Source organism: Xyrauchen texanus, chromosome 7 (genome assembly GCF_025860055.1).
Source record: "Xyrauchen texanus isolate HMW12.3.18 chromosome 7, RBS_HiC_50CHRs, whole genome shotgun sequence".
NCBI lineage: Eukaryota > Metazoa > Chordata > Actinopteri > Cypriniformes > Catostomidae > Xyrauchen > Xyrauchen texanus.
In genome coordinates, this window is record NC_068282.1 from 13,064,312 (window position 1) to 13,079,671 (window position 15,360).

The 15,360-nt window shown below is 39.1% G+C and overlaps 1 protein-coding gene across 1 annotated transcript; it reads left to right on the forward strand.

The window, feature by feature from the left end:
- Window positions 1-402: 402 nt before the first annotated feature.
- Window positions 403-8,499, forward strand: LOC127646894 (inositol hexakisphosphate kinase 2-like). Its single transcript, XM_052130844.1, has 5 exons — window positions 403-1,005; window positions 2,987-3,206; window positions 5,145-5,317; window positions 5,931-6,106; window positions 6,921-8,499. The coding sequence occupies exons 1-5, from the start codon at window positions 795-797 to the stop codon at window positions 7,536-7,538; spliced, it is 1,398 nt and encodes a 465-aa protein (XP_051986804.1). The 5' UTR covers window positions 403-794; the 3' UTR covers window positions 7,539-8,499.
- The last annotated feature ends 6,861 nt before the right edge of the window (window positions 8,500-15,360 follow it).

Genomic DNA, 15,360 nt, shown 5'->3' on the forward strand with positions numbered 1-15,360 from the left:
TGAAATTGCAATGTTAACTGTTTGGTAATGATTATTTATTTAAATTTTATCTTTTCAGTTTTTCCACCTCAGACTAAGAAACTAAAGACTATTTCGGTGATTGTATGCACTTTCGTGAGCCGACAGAGTGTGTGCACATCACCAGTTTCCCTATATCCATGCCACAGGCCAGGGAGACAAAACAGCTGAGTAGCTCTCAGCTTCAACCCTCCACCCCAGACTGTTTTCCTTCCTTCGACATCCTCCCCTCCCCCCAGCCTACATCACGCTTTGTTCGCTTTCTGTCATCTCAGCTGGTTGCCGCCTAACACCATTTCTGGCACTCTGATTGGTCGGTTCCTTTTAAGAGGCGGGGACAACAATGCAGCGTTTCTATTTTCTCAGCTCGATGAGCGATTACAGTGTCAGTCAGAACAGAACGTGTGTGAAAACGGTTGAATCTCAAACGGTTTATACCGCTTTAATACTAAACGCTTCAGCCTTAGAACAAACATAGAACTCCTTATTAAATAAGGAGAGTACGAATTTGACGATTCCCGTCAAAGAAAGAGAGGATTTGAAACAAAACACTGAGCTTTTTCCTCTTCTGTCGTGTCTCGCACTTCCTGCTTCTATTTGTTTACGTACCGCAGTTCTCGACAGCACAGCGACGTCGCTGTATGTGAATAAACGAGAAGGTGATTAAAAAAGAAAGGAAGAGAGATAGCAAGTGGGGCTCATCTAGTCCTTCTTATCCGTCTACACGTCTGCTGTGTCCAGTTGGACCAGGAGTGAGAGTCTAATGCCCCCAGAGGATGAGCCCGGCCATCGAAGGGATGCAGACAGAGCAGCAGAGGTTTTTGGGCAAAGGGGTGCTGCTTGAGCCCTTTGTACATCAGGTGGGGGGACATTCGTGTGTGCTTCGCTTCGGCGAGCAGACGATATGCAAGCCTCTCATCCCCCGGGAGCACCAGTTTTACAGAAGCCTCCCTTCGGCTATGCGGAAGTTTACACCGCAGTATAGAGGTGAGTATCAATCTGACGTCTTATTCTGTTTTCCTGCCTGTATTAAATACTTTCCTAAATGTTCTTTTCTTAACTGTTTTTCGCGTATGGCGTAATATTTCTCGGTGTGTATGCGTTTTCAGTATTTTGACTAAAAAAACATCCTTATTGAGTGAAGGCCTGCAGTTCTGCGTTTTTTCGCTGTTCTCCACATGGAGCCGCTGTTGTAAGTCGTGCGTTTCCTAAATGTGGGTTTTAAAATGTAAAGGTCCCTGTCAGGTAAGTCATTGCATGCGAAGAAGATTGTGTACTTTTTAACGCATACAACTATGTGCGAACATTTTGTTTGAGAAAGAATATCTAGGTGTGGACTACTGTCATTCCTAAAAACAAAAGCAAAAAAATTAATGAGAAGACATGGCAAATGTCCCTCTTTGGACCAAGAGACTGCAGATAAATGACATTACAGACTCGCTCTCTTTTTGGTTTCAAGATTAGCTCTCAGCTCTAAGGATACACATGGAAAAACAAGCTCAACCAGCATAGATTGACTGACATGTGCATCTGCTTTTTTCTCAGCCTTGGAACTCTAAAATATATGCCCTTACTCTGTATACATGAACTCTGTACACTTACTCTGTATGCCATCATTTTAATGCCCTGGTTTCCAGTGTGATAAGTGCACAGTGCATCTATTCTGTATTGGGTGGGGGATGGGCATGAAGTCAAAACAGAATAATGCTTTGGCATCAGCTCGGTGATTTCCTATGGTGTTTTCAAATACATTATTTTCTGAACTGTGTAGTATCTTATTGCATGCATTTGTTTCTTTGTTGAACCCGTTTTAAATTATGTAATGTCCTGAATGGGAAGTCATTACTGACTGTAGTGCCAAAAATATAGTAGAATTTGTCCTACTGCCTTTAGAATGTGCTTATTTATTATTGGGGAATTTTAATAATTTTATTTTTTTAGTGTGTGCATCAATTTGGCACAAAATTATTATTTTACTGCAATAATGTAAATCACCATAAAGAATAACGTGAGTTATAAAAAAATATGTATATAGAAAGTGCAACCGTAATTATAATTTTTGGGAAAATGTGTTTTTAATTTATTTTATAATGATATAATTTTTGTGGGTGGGGGTTTGGGGTGAAATATGATCTGGATGTGTGTTCGATTCCCCCCAAGTGTAATTTCTGTAATTTCCCAAGATATACTATGTTTCAAGCAAAACATTTTTATTTGCATTTATTTTATTTATTTATTTGTTTGTTAAAGCATGCAAAAATGCTGAGTGTCTTGTGTACGTCATTAGGATGTTTAGGACTGTTTTTCTGGTCTGGGTTGTATAACACTTCCTTTAATATTAAACTTTTCCATGTCTGTGATTTAAAATTTTTTACAGGTTTTGGTGCATATTGTGTTTTTTAACAGATGCTTTTGATATAAATCATGAATTTGTGTCATACACTGTTGTGTTTTGATATTTGACAATAAATAGTGTTGCTTTCATAATTTTTTTAGCCTCATGTCATTTATGGGCTGATTGAATTTTTCTTTGTTGGTTGATCGGAAGACATTTCATGTGGTTTACTGCAAGATTCAGAAAACCAATGCAGTTAAGCCACCGTAGCGGTGCTACATTGGCTGGTGTTGTTTCCTAGCCTTCTCTCTCTCTCTCTCCCCAACCCCCAGCTCTCTTTGTTTCTCTCTCTCTCTTGCACATTTCTCTGTCCGATTATTTGTTTATTGTGGATTGTGATTTCTATCAGGTTAGGAGCAGCCCATGTTGTCGACTCGGTAGCTTTTGTTAAAGACTGGCAAAGTTTTTAAGCACAAAAAAAAAAGAGAAGTGGGTAAGAGATGTTAAAGATTTCCTTCAAGCTCAGATCTCTGACTGCTTCCTGTTCGCTGATGTGAAGTGGATATAATTTCACCTTTGACCTAATTTATTTTTTCTTTTTCCCACTCATCTCTATCCTCGCTATCTCTGCAGGTGTGGTGTCGGTAAGTTTCGAGGAGGATGAGGAAGGGAATTTGTGTCTTATTGCATACCCTCTGCACAGTGAGCTTGGGGACCTGGAAAACATGAATCCCTCGGCCGATCTCGAGCCCAAACATAAGAAGAAGAAGAAGTGGGTTAGCAAGATGCTGCTGGACAATGAGAGCTACAGCAAGGACAGATCCAGACATGGTCGCAAGGATAAAGACAAGAGGTAAGAGGGTTATAACATTTGATTATGCACACTGAGAGACAGATTGCACAATGTATGGAAAAATTAATTCCGTGTGTGACTTGCCCCAGACCATTTGTGCTACGGACATGAATGATACCTAAAATTTTGAGGAGAGGTGTTAACTATCTTTTCTAAGCCATTGGACTGAAAATGTTTGCCTGATGGATTATAAAACTGGTGAAAAATCTAATTTAGGGAGGGACCTAAACCATATCTAGCCACAAGGAATATCATAGAGACTTTTTGTAGGCAATGCTAAAAACTACCCCGAACACCCTAGAAACTGCAGATCAATGCCCTGGCAACCATACAAAGCATCCCGACGAGTACACAATCAAGCACCAGAATTTTTTTTCCTTAAAGGAATATTTCTCTTTCAACACAAGTTGAGCTCAATCGATAGCATTTGTGGTAATTGTAATGTTGATTACCACAAACATTATTTTTGACCTGTTCCTACTTTTCTTTTAAAAAAGCAAAAATCTGGGTTTCAGTGAGGCACTTACAATGTAACTGAATGGGGCCAACCCATAAATGTTAAAATACTCAACGTTTTAAAAAATATATTCACAAAACATAAACAATTTGATTTTAGTGTAAATAAATGGCTTACTAACCTTTTCTGTGTAAAGTTATATCCAATTTGGCAGCCTGAAACTAAAATGACTGCACAAACACACGTTTTAGCAGAAGAATTGATGTAAGTATCTTTATTTACATTTACATTTATGCATTTGGCAGACGCTTTTATCCAAAGCGACTTACAGTGCACTTATTACAGGGACAATCCCCCTGGAGCAACCTGGAGTTAAGTGCCTTGCTCAAGGACACAATGGTGGTGGCTGTGGGGTTCGAACCAGTGTCCTTCTGATGACCAGTTATGTGCTTTAGACCACTACACCACCACCACTCCATCTTTATAAAATTATAATCTTTAAATTCTGTTTTGAAACCCTCCATAATTGGCCCCATTTACTTCCATTGTACTGTAAGTGCCTCACTGTTACCTCGATTTTTGCTTTTTATTTTAAAGAAAAGGACGAACAGGTCTAAAAATGTTTTTGCGGTAATCAACATTATGCCACAATTGCTGTCGATTAAGCTTACTATGTATTTAACCCTCGATTTTTTTTTTTGAGTTGCACTGTTGAATTCATTTCACTTTTGGCGTTTACTCCTGAAACAAAAGATTTAGTTAAGGCTTTAACTAAAAGTACATTTTGTAATCAAGTTATCATTAGCCAATGCTTTAGGGACTTCTAAGAACACTTGTTACAAAAACAATCCCCCTGAAGCTGGGGTTAAGTGCCTTGATCAAGGGCATAATGGTGTTCGCTCACGGCTTGTTCCTTATGAGGATCAAACAAGTAACCTTCCGGTTATCTTTTCTAAGCTTTAACCGCATGCCATACCACCCAGCGAGTACTAATGTTCTTAGTGAAGGACATCTCTTGAATAATACTAGCCATTGTTCTCCTGTAATAATGGCCCTGTTCAGCACATGGCTGACTCAATGGGAATGTGACCCATCACATCATTCTTGTCCTCGTGTAGCGGCACTGAGCACACTGACCCACAGCACACCCAGCTGGGCCAAACAGATGCACTCTCAACTCCTGGCACCCCAACAGTACAAATGTGAGGCGTGAGCCAAGGTTTAGCAGGAGGTTATGTAACTTCAGCATAGCTTAGTGACATAGGCTTGACATCAGTGTGACAGGCAAAGGGGACGAAAAGGCATGAGTGCATGTGTTTATTCTCATGGGGGATTTGGAATTCTAGGGGTCATGGATAATAACCCACCATACAACCCCTTCCTGTATAAATGTATGTATCTAAAGTCTGATCATTGGAGAGTGTCTTGCTGAAAACCTAACCTGTTGTCTGGCTGACCCACCTTTGTCCTCTCCCCCACAGTGTGAAACGCGAGGAGGAGCTGGAGTGGCTCCAGAAGGCTGAAGTACTCTACTACAGCCTGGAGAGGAGCAATGCTGCTGGCCTTCAGCTCAAGCACAACCCCTGGAGCCTCAGGTGCCACCAGCAACACTTGCAGAGGATGAAGGAGAATGCGAAACATCGCAACCAATACAGTATCCTTCAACTGCTGACAAACGGATAGTCTTAGCTGATTAACAGAAGTGTTATCTGCCCCTTGTGTCATTTCTAAATTCTGCCGACAGCCTTGTCCCTAAATAATGCACATTTTCTTATTAAATTAGTGTTAATGTTGTGTGGATTGAGTGAATATTGGATATAAGTCGTCTTTTGCACACCTCTCATTTGATGTCATTGAATTGTATTTTTTATATATATATAGATATTGGCATTGGCCACTGAAAAAACCTTTCGGCCAACCGCCTTTTGATAAGAGTCTATGTGGAATTGGCACAGAATAGATCTTTTTATTTTGTAGATATTGTATTAAATATTTCCCCAACAGTGACATATTCATACTATGACGTGTTGCAAAGCAATCTTTTTTACGTTTCATAGAACTACTTTAATTTCTCAAGCAGGACGTTTTTTTACAATAGCAAGTGGTAGAACATCTATTCGAATGCAAATTGGCAACTAGAATGCCAATATTAGCAGAGAGCTCAATCAGCATTTGTCACACAACAATACCACAAAGGTTAATTGTGGAGTATGATATGAAAAAGAAAGGGAAAATTCTGTTTGCCTTAACCCAGCACCTCTTTATAGAATTCATTTTGTTGGAAAACCTTACGTGGCGCTACACAGTTCCATGTGTGCTTGATTTGAAGATGGGCACAAGGCAGCACGGGGATGACGCATCCGAGGAAAAGAAGGCAGTGCAGATCCGAAAGTGTCAGCAGAGCACATCAGCCAGCATCGGAGTCCGCCTCTGTGGCATGCAGGTCAGCTTAGCTTTACTTTAGAACATGATACAAATAGTGATAGACTGATATTATCTGAGCCTGCATTGCCATTTAACAGAAGCATTAGATCTTACTTGTCAGTTTCAAAGTCAACCGACTTCTCAAAAGATGCACAATTTCTCTTTCAAGTACATTTTATGTGTGTAGTGCAGTTTCAGCAACGCTTTATGAAAAATTATGCCTTAAAGTAAAATTCTGGTTTATTATGAATAAAGCTTAATCGACAGCATTTGTGGCATAATACATGTAATTTCACCTCGTCCCTACTTTTCTTTAAAAATGTAAAAAATCGAGGTAACAGTGAGGCACTTGCAGTTGAAGTGAATGGGGCCAGGCTTTAAAGGAAGAAATGTGAAGCGTATAATTTAACAAATACACTTACATTAATTTTTGTTGTAAAGTTGTTTAAATACTCATTTATAATGTAATTTTAGGGTTTATGATGTTACGTTGTAGAACTTAATATTAGTTTACACTGAAAAGTTACGTGATTTTATCACTCTAAAATACACAGATGCTGTCGATTGAGCTTAACTTATTGAATCCAGAATATACCTTTTTTATATACCTCTATCTCAATTGCTTTAATTCAGTTGTATAAGACAATATCATGAATATTTGCTTTATATTGACCAATGACACGCATCTCTATAGTTATTGGCCATTGGTAAATTCTGCTTGGTTTACCACTCGATTATGGAAAGCCTAGATAAAATAAGGAAAATATTAGCTACTTAAACAATTTAAAGCAAAGTTTTATTCATATCCTGCCACCTTTTCACTTTCTCTACAGGTCTACCATTCAGACACGGGGCAGCTCATGTTCATGAACAAGTACCACGGCCGTAAGCTGACCCTGTCTGGCTTCAAAGAGGCCATTTTTCAGTTTTTCCACGACGGGAGATGCTTAAGACGGGAGCTCCTGTCGCCAGTGTTACGGAGACTGCGCGAGATGCAAGCAGCCCTGGAGGACTGCGAAAGCTACCGATTTTATTCCAGCTCGCTCCTCATAATCTATGACGGAGACCCTCCACGATCCCGCCGCTCCCCAGAGGATGGGCTATCAGAAGAGGAGGAAGAGGAAGAAGATGAGGAGGAGGAGGAGGAGGAGGAGGATGAAGAGGAGGAGGAGGGTGGTGCTTTTGGTTTCCCTCATGGCGCGGGAGCTGCTAGCAACAGTGGAGCTTGCAGCAGTGGTGCCGTTAGCAACAGCTCCGCTGTGGTGCGACACATGGCCAGGTCAGAAAGCGGCCCGATGGTGGATGTACGGATGATTGACTTTGCCCATACCACATGTAGGCATTATGGGGAGGACATTATAGTCCATGAAGGCCAAGATAGTGGCTACATCTTTGGTTTGGAGAACCTAATCACCATCATTTCCGAAATAGAGGACCATAGCTCAGATTAAACCACTACTCCGCTTGCAGTCACTTTCTGAACAAACAGCATGGTGTCAAAATGGGGAAATCAAGTTCATCTCACTACTTCTTTCTCTTCATAATTCTTTCTATCCTTTGAGAGAGGGAGTCAGTAAATAGACTCAAAGCTCAACCTGTTTATTTGTTTTTGTTGGTGTCTTTTTGCCAATTTTGTTTTTGTGTGCATAGAGGATTAAAAAGGGTTGAGAAGCTAACACATCACATGACCTGTTTACTCCGTGATTTGTAGCTTTGCTCACTATCCCAGTGAACTGTTACGATGTTGATGCTGTTCCTCTATTTGTTTTATTTATTAAAGGATAAAACGCAATGCAAAAGGTATTTTCTGAAAAAGGAACTGACTGCGCTTATTCCTTGAGAAGGTTCCAGAACGTGGATTTGCTCTTGTTCCTGAGCACTCCCTATTTGACGAGAAAGAACAGTAGGTGGAAGGAAGACTTGTTAACTACTGTATCACTCTCCAAGAACGTCCCCTGCACTTTTTACCATTGTGAAGAGAACTATATTCAGATAGTTAGTTGATCTACAGAGACTTTAATGAAGCTTTATTTATTTGTCATGTTTCCTAAATAAACTTTAAAAAAAAAAAAGCATTGAAAAAGTGAATGGAGAGACAAAGACTACATTCCATGTTATTAATGTTACAATAATGATATTAATAAATATGTTTAAATACCTCTTATGTATGTTTGAGGCAAAATAAAACTTGTTTGTGTTACATTCTGATTTTGTTTATTTTATTTTCAAGCAATACGTGGTGTGTCCTGTCAGGTAGAGTTACAGTAAGTTGCTAATAGTCCATAAAGGCCAGCTATACTGTCTAAATTGTAGATGCTGAACACAGCAATAGAAATCGAAAGAGTGAAGCTCAAAATCAATATGCATAAAACCTGTACTGAATGATTGGATAAAGAAGACTAGATGTTTACTATGGATATAACTACAGTTATGTTCCTAGATTTTAATGTAATGGTAACTTTTATCTAGTGTCTAATAAATTTAAGGTTTTCTTTGTAGCACCTAGTGTTATCCTGCTAATTTGTTGTAATCCATTGACTGAAGCTGCTACAATCGACATCCTTTCTTCCATAATAAAGTAATGCAATAGAAAGTCAAAAATTCTTAACTGCTTTAATGGAACTTATGGCTCATTGCATTAGCTTTCATAGTCATCAACTGCCAGGCAAAGCACGACTTTTTGTCACCTCATACACAAAATGTTTGAAATATTGCAGGTTAATCCAATTCTTGAGACAGTGCCTAGCCCTTGATAAAACATTTAACACAATGTGCTCTGACGCGGCACATGACACTACAACCTTTTCCTCTTTACTGGCTGTTTAAATATGCAGGTGCTTGTCTCGGTCACAGTGACATAAATGTAAAGCAGGCACACATTCTCAATGATGCTCTTTAAAAATATGCAAATACTATATGGTATATTGAAAATATGATTAAGAATATGCAACCCTGAAACTTATGCTTTAACTTTTTATATACTATACACTCTGAGCACTTTATTATGAACACTATGGTCCTAATAACGTGCCTGAGGTGATCTGCTGTTGTAGCCCTTCCAACTTAAAGTTCAACATGGTTTGAGAACAGAAATACTCAAACCAGCCCACATGGCACCAACAATCATCCCACGGTCAAAATCACTGAGATCCAAATATTTCCCCATTCTGATGGTTGATGTGAACATGAACTAAAGCTCCTGACCTGTATCTGCATGATTTTATGCATTGCACTGCTACCATACAATTAGCTGATTATGTAATTGCATGAATAAGTGTACAGGTGTTCCTAATAAAGTGCTCAGTGAGTGTATCTAATATAAACTCTCACTGGCCTCTCTCCGTGCATCTTATGCAAACAGATATTGGCCAGTGGGTATATGTGCAAATCTATGTGTAGTTTCATGTTTATGTTTTTTGTGTGATTGATGTGTATTTCAGTGTAGTTAAGCATCTCCCCTTATTCAGTGTAGTGGTTGCCATGGCAATGGACCTGTTTGGTAATACTGAAATCTCTTTGGAAACAGAATAGTGCCATATTTTTAATTCATTTGTCTAAAGCTAGGGATTGTATGTTGGCCTAGATACTGTGCACTAATTTTGTCTTCCATAAAATGTCAAGCAAAAATCAAAGGAATTTGTCCCTGTTCCAACCTTAAATATATGGGGATATGTTTCTTATCTTGCATAATAATAGGTTTCTACTATGCAGCTGGCTCATCAGAAGAGTTAACTTTTGAATACTCAGTATAGGTACTCGGCTACACTCTATTTTATTTCAATTCATTCTATTCTAACTTTTTTCCTCTGTGTTCCCAAGAATAGTTCTATCATTTTAAGAACAAAGCATGGCTCAATTTCGTTGGTCTTTTTCTGTGAACTGGGTTATACCTTTCACACACAGACACACATGAGCACATTTGTAAATATTTAATTTGTCAGTCATCATCCTTTTACCCACAACTCCCAACGTCAGGTCCAATGCAAGATGACAAAACTGAGGCACATTTTTCTAAAAATGTGTTCAAGCTTATATGTGTGTTTCTCTATATTATCTTTTTTCTATGATTAAAGAAGGGGAATTTTTCTTGATTACAGCTCAATGGTGTTTAGTTTCAAGTCACCCCCCAGTGAGCCTCAAACACCTTGCTCTTGCAACCATACCACATTTATTATCTATGAGTAAGTGTGTCTGATGCTACAATTTCAGTATTCTTTCTTCTGCTTTCATCTGCTTTGGCCTGAATGGTAATCAATTAGTCTGTTGCAAAGCCTAGTGACCTGCCACCGGAGGTGGCATTTTTAAGCATTGTGTTTGCAATGCAAAGGCTATTCCAAAAGGCAGGCATCTTAATTATGCTGTCTCCTAAGATGCCTTATTGGCCCAATTCTCCAAGTAGGTATAGCTGCAGGCTGGAGAGCTCCAAATGGTGGTGCAGAATATCCAAAAGAGTGTGGGGTTACTTCAGAAGAGCGGTTGCTACTCCAAAAGGTGGTTGCGCCAACTCTAACAGGGGGTGTCACTTTCACACATGGTTAGCGTTAGGGAAAGGGTTAGGGGATCCCTTTATCTTTGCTGGCGGTTTGTAGCTCCTGCACATTATTGGAGTTTTTATATAATTCTAAGATTTCTTCATTTATACGCTTCCTTGTGTACGCTATCCCATAATGCATGGTGATGAGCTTGGTAGAAAAATAAATCCAAGACTACAGACAAAGCGAGATAAATTTGAGTAAATATACTTAAAATTCATTCAATACTTAAAAGTATTGATAATTTTATATATATATATATATATATATATATATATATATATATATATATATATATAACAGAAAATCGACTATTTAATGCAAAATGTGTGTGTGCTATGTAAGGGATAATGTACAGTCAGCCGGTTGTTATCGCAAAATAAATCCTGACAGGGTGAACAGGTTTATTTTGCAATAACCGGATTGTACATTATCTTGCTTATTACATGACTGCTAGCCAAATAAATAAATAACTTTATGAAATATTGATTTGCTTTGAAATTATGTTATTATATGAGAAGAAAGAACTAACTGAACAGCTGATTTGCACCTCCGGTATGCATCATAGTTCTGTTGGTGTTTATTTTGTGAAATCTGCTCGATATCCAGCTTACAAAACTACATGTAAAATAATTAAATACAAGGACATGAAACAGTGATATTAATTATTTTATGAGCTTTACGAAGGCTCAGCATTCAACACAATAATTCCTCAGCACCTGATTGGAAAGCTGAACCTGCTGGGCCTGGACACCTCCCTCTGCAACTGGATCCTGGACTTCCTGACTGGGAGACCTCAGTCAGTCCGGATCGGGAACAGCATCTCCACCACCACCACACTGAGCACTGGGGCCCCCCAGGGCTGTGTGCTCAGTCTACTGCTGTTCACTCTGCTGACTCACGACTGTGCAGCAATGCACAGCTCGAACCACATCATTAAGTTCTTGCTCATCAGCAAGAACGACGAGTCAGCATACAGAGAGGAGGTGCAGTGGCTAACGGACTGGTGTAGAGCCAACAACCTGTCTCTGAATGTGGACAAAACAAAAAAGATGGTTGTTGACTTTAGGAGAGCACAGAGTGACCACTCTCCGCTGAACATCGACGGCTCCTCTGTGGAGATCGTCAAGAGCACCAAATTCCTTGGTGTTCACCTGGCGGAGAACCTCACCTGGTCCCTCAACACCAGCTCTATTGCCAAGAAAGCCCAGCAGCTTCTCTACTTTCTTCGAAGGCTGAGGAAAGCACATCTCCCACCCCCCATCCTCACCTCATTCTATAGAGGGACTATTGAGAGCATCCTGAGCAGCTGCAACACTGCCTGGTTTGGGACTTGCACCGTTTCGGACCGCAAAGCCCTGCAGAGGATAGTGAGGACAGCTGAGAAGATCGGGGTCTCTCTTCCCTCCATTATAGACATTTACAAAAAACACTGCATCCGCAAAGCAACCAGCATTGTGGATGACCCCACACACCCCTCAAACAAACTCTTCACCCTACTGCCATCTGGCAAGAGGTACCAAAGCATTCGGGCCCTTACGGCAAGATTGTGTAACAGCTTCTTCCCCCAAGCCATCAGACACCTCAATACTCAGAGACTGGACTGACACACACACACACACACACACACACACACACACACACGTGTCCTGAGTTGCACTTTAATTATTGTCACTTTATAACTGGCTGCTACCTCAATAACTGCTATGAGCATAGAACACTCAACACATTATGTTTACATTAGGCATTTTTAGAAACTGTCATCTTTTTGCATTACTGTGTACTGGCTGCACTGTCTCTCACTGTGCCTATTGTCCTGTTAATTTTTAGTAATGTATTGTACTGTCCCGTACTTTTTCACAACACACATAATTTCAAAGCAGTTTTACAGAAAATCATGCTTTAAAATAATGAAACTGTAATATCTTTAAAGTCTTAGAGTGATCATTGTGTAGTTTGATTAAATATGATTGTAAATTGTGTTAAAATGAAATAATAATTGTATTTAGAACTCCTGTGAGCAAGCAGAAGGCGACTGTGGCAAGGATCACAAAACTCCAAGATGTTGGTTAATAGAGAAAAATAACCTTGGGCGAAACCAGGCTCCCTGTGGGCCTCTGGGAAACTAAATAATTAGTTATTTATATGCAGTGCAGGTCATGGTTTGAGATTAGTACATTAAGTAAGTATTAAGGTCCAGTGTTATAAAAAAAGATGTTTTATGAACTGTACTATTAATGACTAATTTCTTTGAAGTCCATCCTGGATTAACTGAAGAAGTCCTTTGTCCTTTGTTAGTTGGCTGATGAAGGCTTTTATTGGCAATTAAATTATGTATTGTTGTACAAGTGCATGTCAATATGTATTCCATTTCAAGAGTGCATTCCATCAATAGACAAAGGTGATGCAAGCAGAGATCAATGAGGTGCATTGCAGTTCAACCGGCAGGTCATTTCGGTGAGGATAGGTGGTATCCATCATAAGTCCAAGGTTTAGGCAGTGGCATATGAAGTATCCGATGTCTTACAGTTGTAGTTGGCATCAGTTCATCCTATGAAGTACATTGTAATAGACTGAAGGGATGTCTGGCAAGCACCGGCTGCATTTAGTCATCATCAGTCAGAGACATTTACATTTTACATTTACATTTATTCATTTGGAAGACTCTTTTATCCAAAGTGACTTACAAAAGAGGAAAACATAAGCAAATCATCTTAAGGAGACATTTGTATGAAAAGTGCCATACTACAAAGTTTTACTAGCATCAGAATAGCATTCAAAACAGATTTAAGTGCAACTCAAGTGCATTTTTTTTTAGCAGTGGAGTTCAAGCAGGAACAGAGATAGATCTGCCTGGCTCTGGTAACCTTGGGATATGAATTCCAAGGTTGAGAAATGGAAGCAGCTAGAATAAAATTAGCATAGCGTCATTCAATTTCATGCAGAGTTATAGATCATGATAGATGTTTCTGGTTCTGGCAGACCTAACTAAGGCAGCCTAATTGTGAGTTGATGGATAAATTAGGTGTATGCCTATAAAGTTGGTTATCGTCGGATTAACAGTGGAATATATTCCATAATTCCTGATAATATTTCCCAGGGGAAACATGTATAAGGAGAAAAGCAGAGGCCCTAAACCTGATCCCTGTTGCACTCCATACTCAAATTTGTTTTTATTTTACAATTGCTCGTTTACACATACAAAGTGGTAGCGGTCTGATAAATATGACCTCTCTTGAGAGCATGAGTGTAATCATGTACCATGGTGTGAGGCTTTTTTTCTTGAATTTTCTTTAATTAAAGGGGGGCGACAATATCAAAAGTGCTAGTGAAGACTGTTTTTATATTTTCTGTTATTACGTCAAGTTCTTCTAGACTTTTTGGCTTACTGAGTATGTGAGACAATTCTGGAAGATTATTATTGAAGCTATCTTTAGTGGTTGAAAGAATAGTACTACCAGAACGATAATGTGGTGTGGATTGAGTGACATTAGCTGATCGCAGCAAACAAGAGATTAAGTAATGATCTGAGATATCATCGTTCTGCGGTAGAATTTCTATAGTATCAACATCAACTCCATATGACAGAATTAAATCTAGTGTATGATTATGGTGATGAGTTGGTCCTTTCACATTTTGTCTGACTACAAGAGAGTTGAGAATATCGAAAAATGCTAATCCCAATGTGTCATTTTCATTAACTATGTGAATGTTGAAGTCACCAACAATTAAAGCTCTTTCTACTACTAGATCTGATAGAAAATTTGCAAATTCACCAAGGAAATCAGAGAACAGCCCAGGTGATCTATATACTGTAACAAGGGGAAAAGATGACAGATATTTTTTTATTTATATCTGATGGTGTCACATTAAGCATTATTAGTTCAAAAGACTTAAACTTATATCCTGTCCTCTGAGTAACACCAAAAACTTCACTGTAAATTGTAGCAACACCTCCTGCTTGACCCTTCAGGTGAGGCTCATTTTTATAACAATAACCTGAGGGAGTAGATTAATTTAAAGTAATATTCAGAGTGCTATTATAATATTCATCCAGTTTAAGCCAGGTTTCAGTCAAACAGAGCACATCCAAACTATGATCTGTAATAATTTCATTTACAATTAGTGTTTTGGTAGAAAGAGATCTAATTTTTAGTATCCCTACCTTTATATGGAGTGGTGGTGGTGTAGTGGGCTAAAGCACATAACTGTTAATCAGAAGGTTGCTGGTTCGATTCCCACAGCCACCACCATTGTGTCCTTGATCAAGGCACTTAACTCCAGGTTGCTCTGGGGGGATTGTCCCTGTAATAAGGGTACTGTAAGTCGCTTTGGATGAAAACGTCTGCCAAATGCATAAATATAAATGTAAATGATGTTTATCTTTGTCACGTTCACTGTTGTCTTTTGGTTTTGTACTGTTATTTTGAAGTTTAGTTTAGTTCCTGTTTTGGTTTTTGTAGTCCTTTGTAGTTTCTTTTATTCTGTCATGTTCACTGTTGTCTTTTGTTTTGTGTTTTTATGTTGAAGTTTAGTTTAGTTCCTGTTTCCTGTTTGGTCTTTGTAGTCCTCTGTAGTTTCTTTTTATGATTGGTGTTCCCCTGATTGCTTCTCCTTCCCTGATTGCTTCCCCCAGGTGTCCCTCATTCCCTTGTTTGTTCCTCTTGTATTTAACCCTGGTTCTTCGTTCAGTCCTGGTCGATCGTTGTTTGATCAATGTTGATGTTTTGCTCCGTTGCCT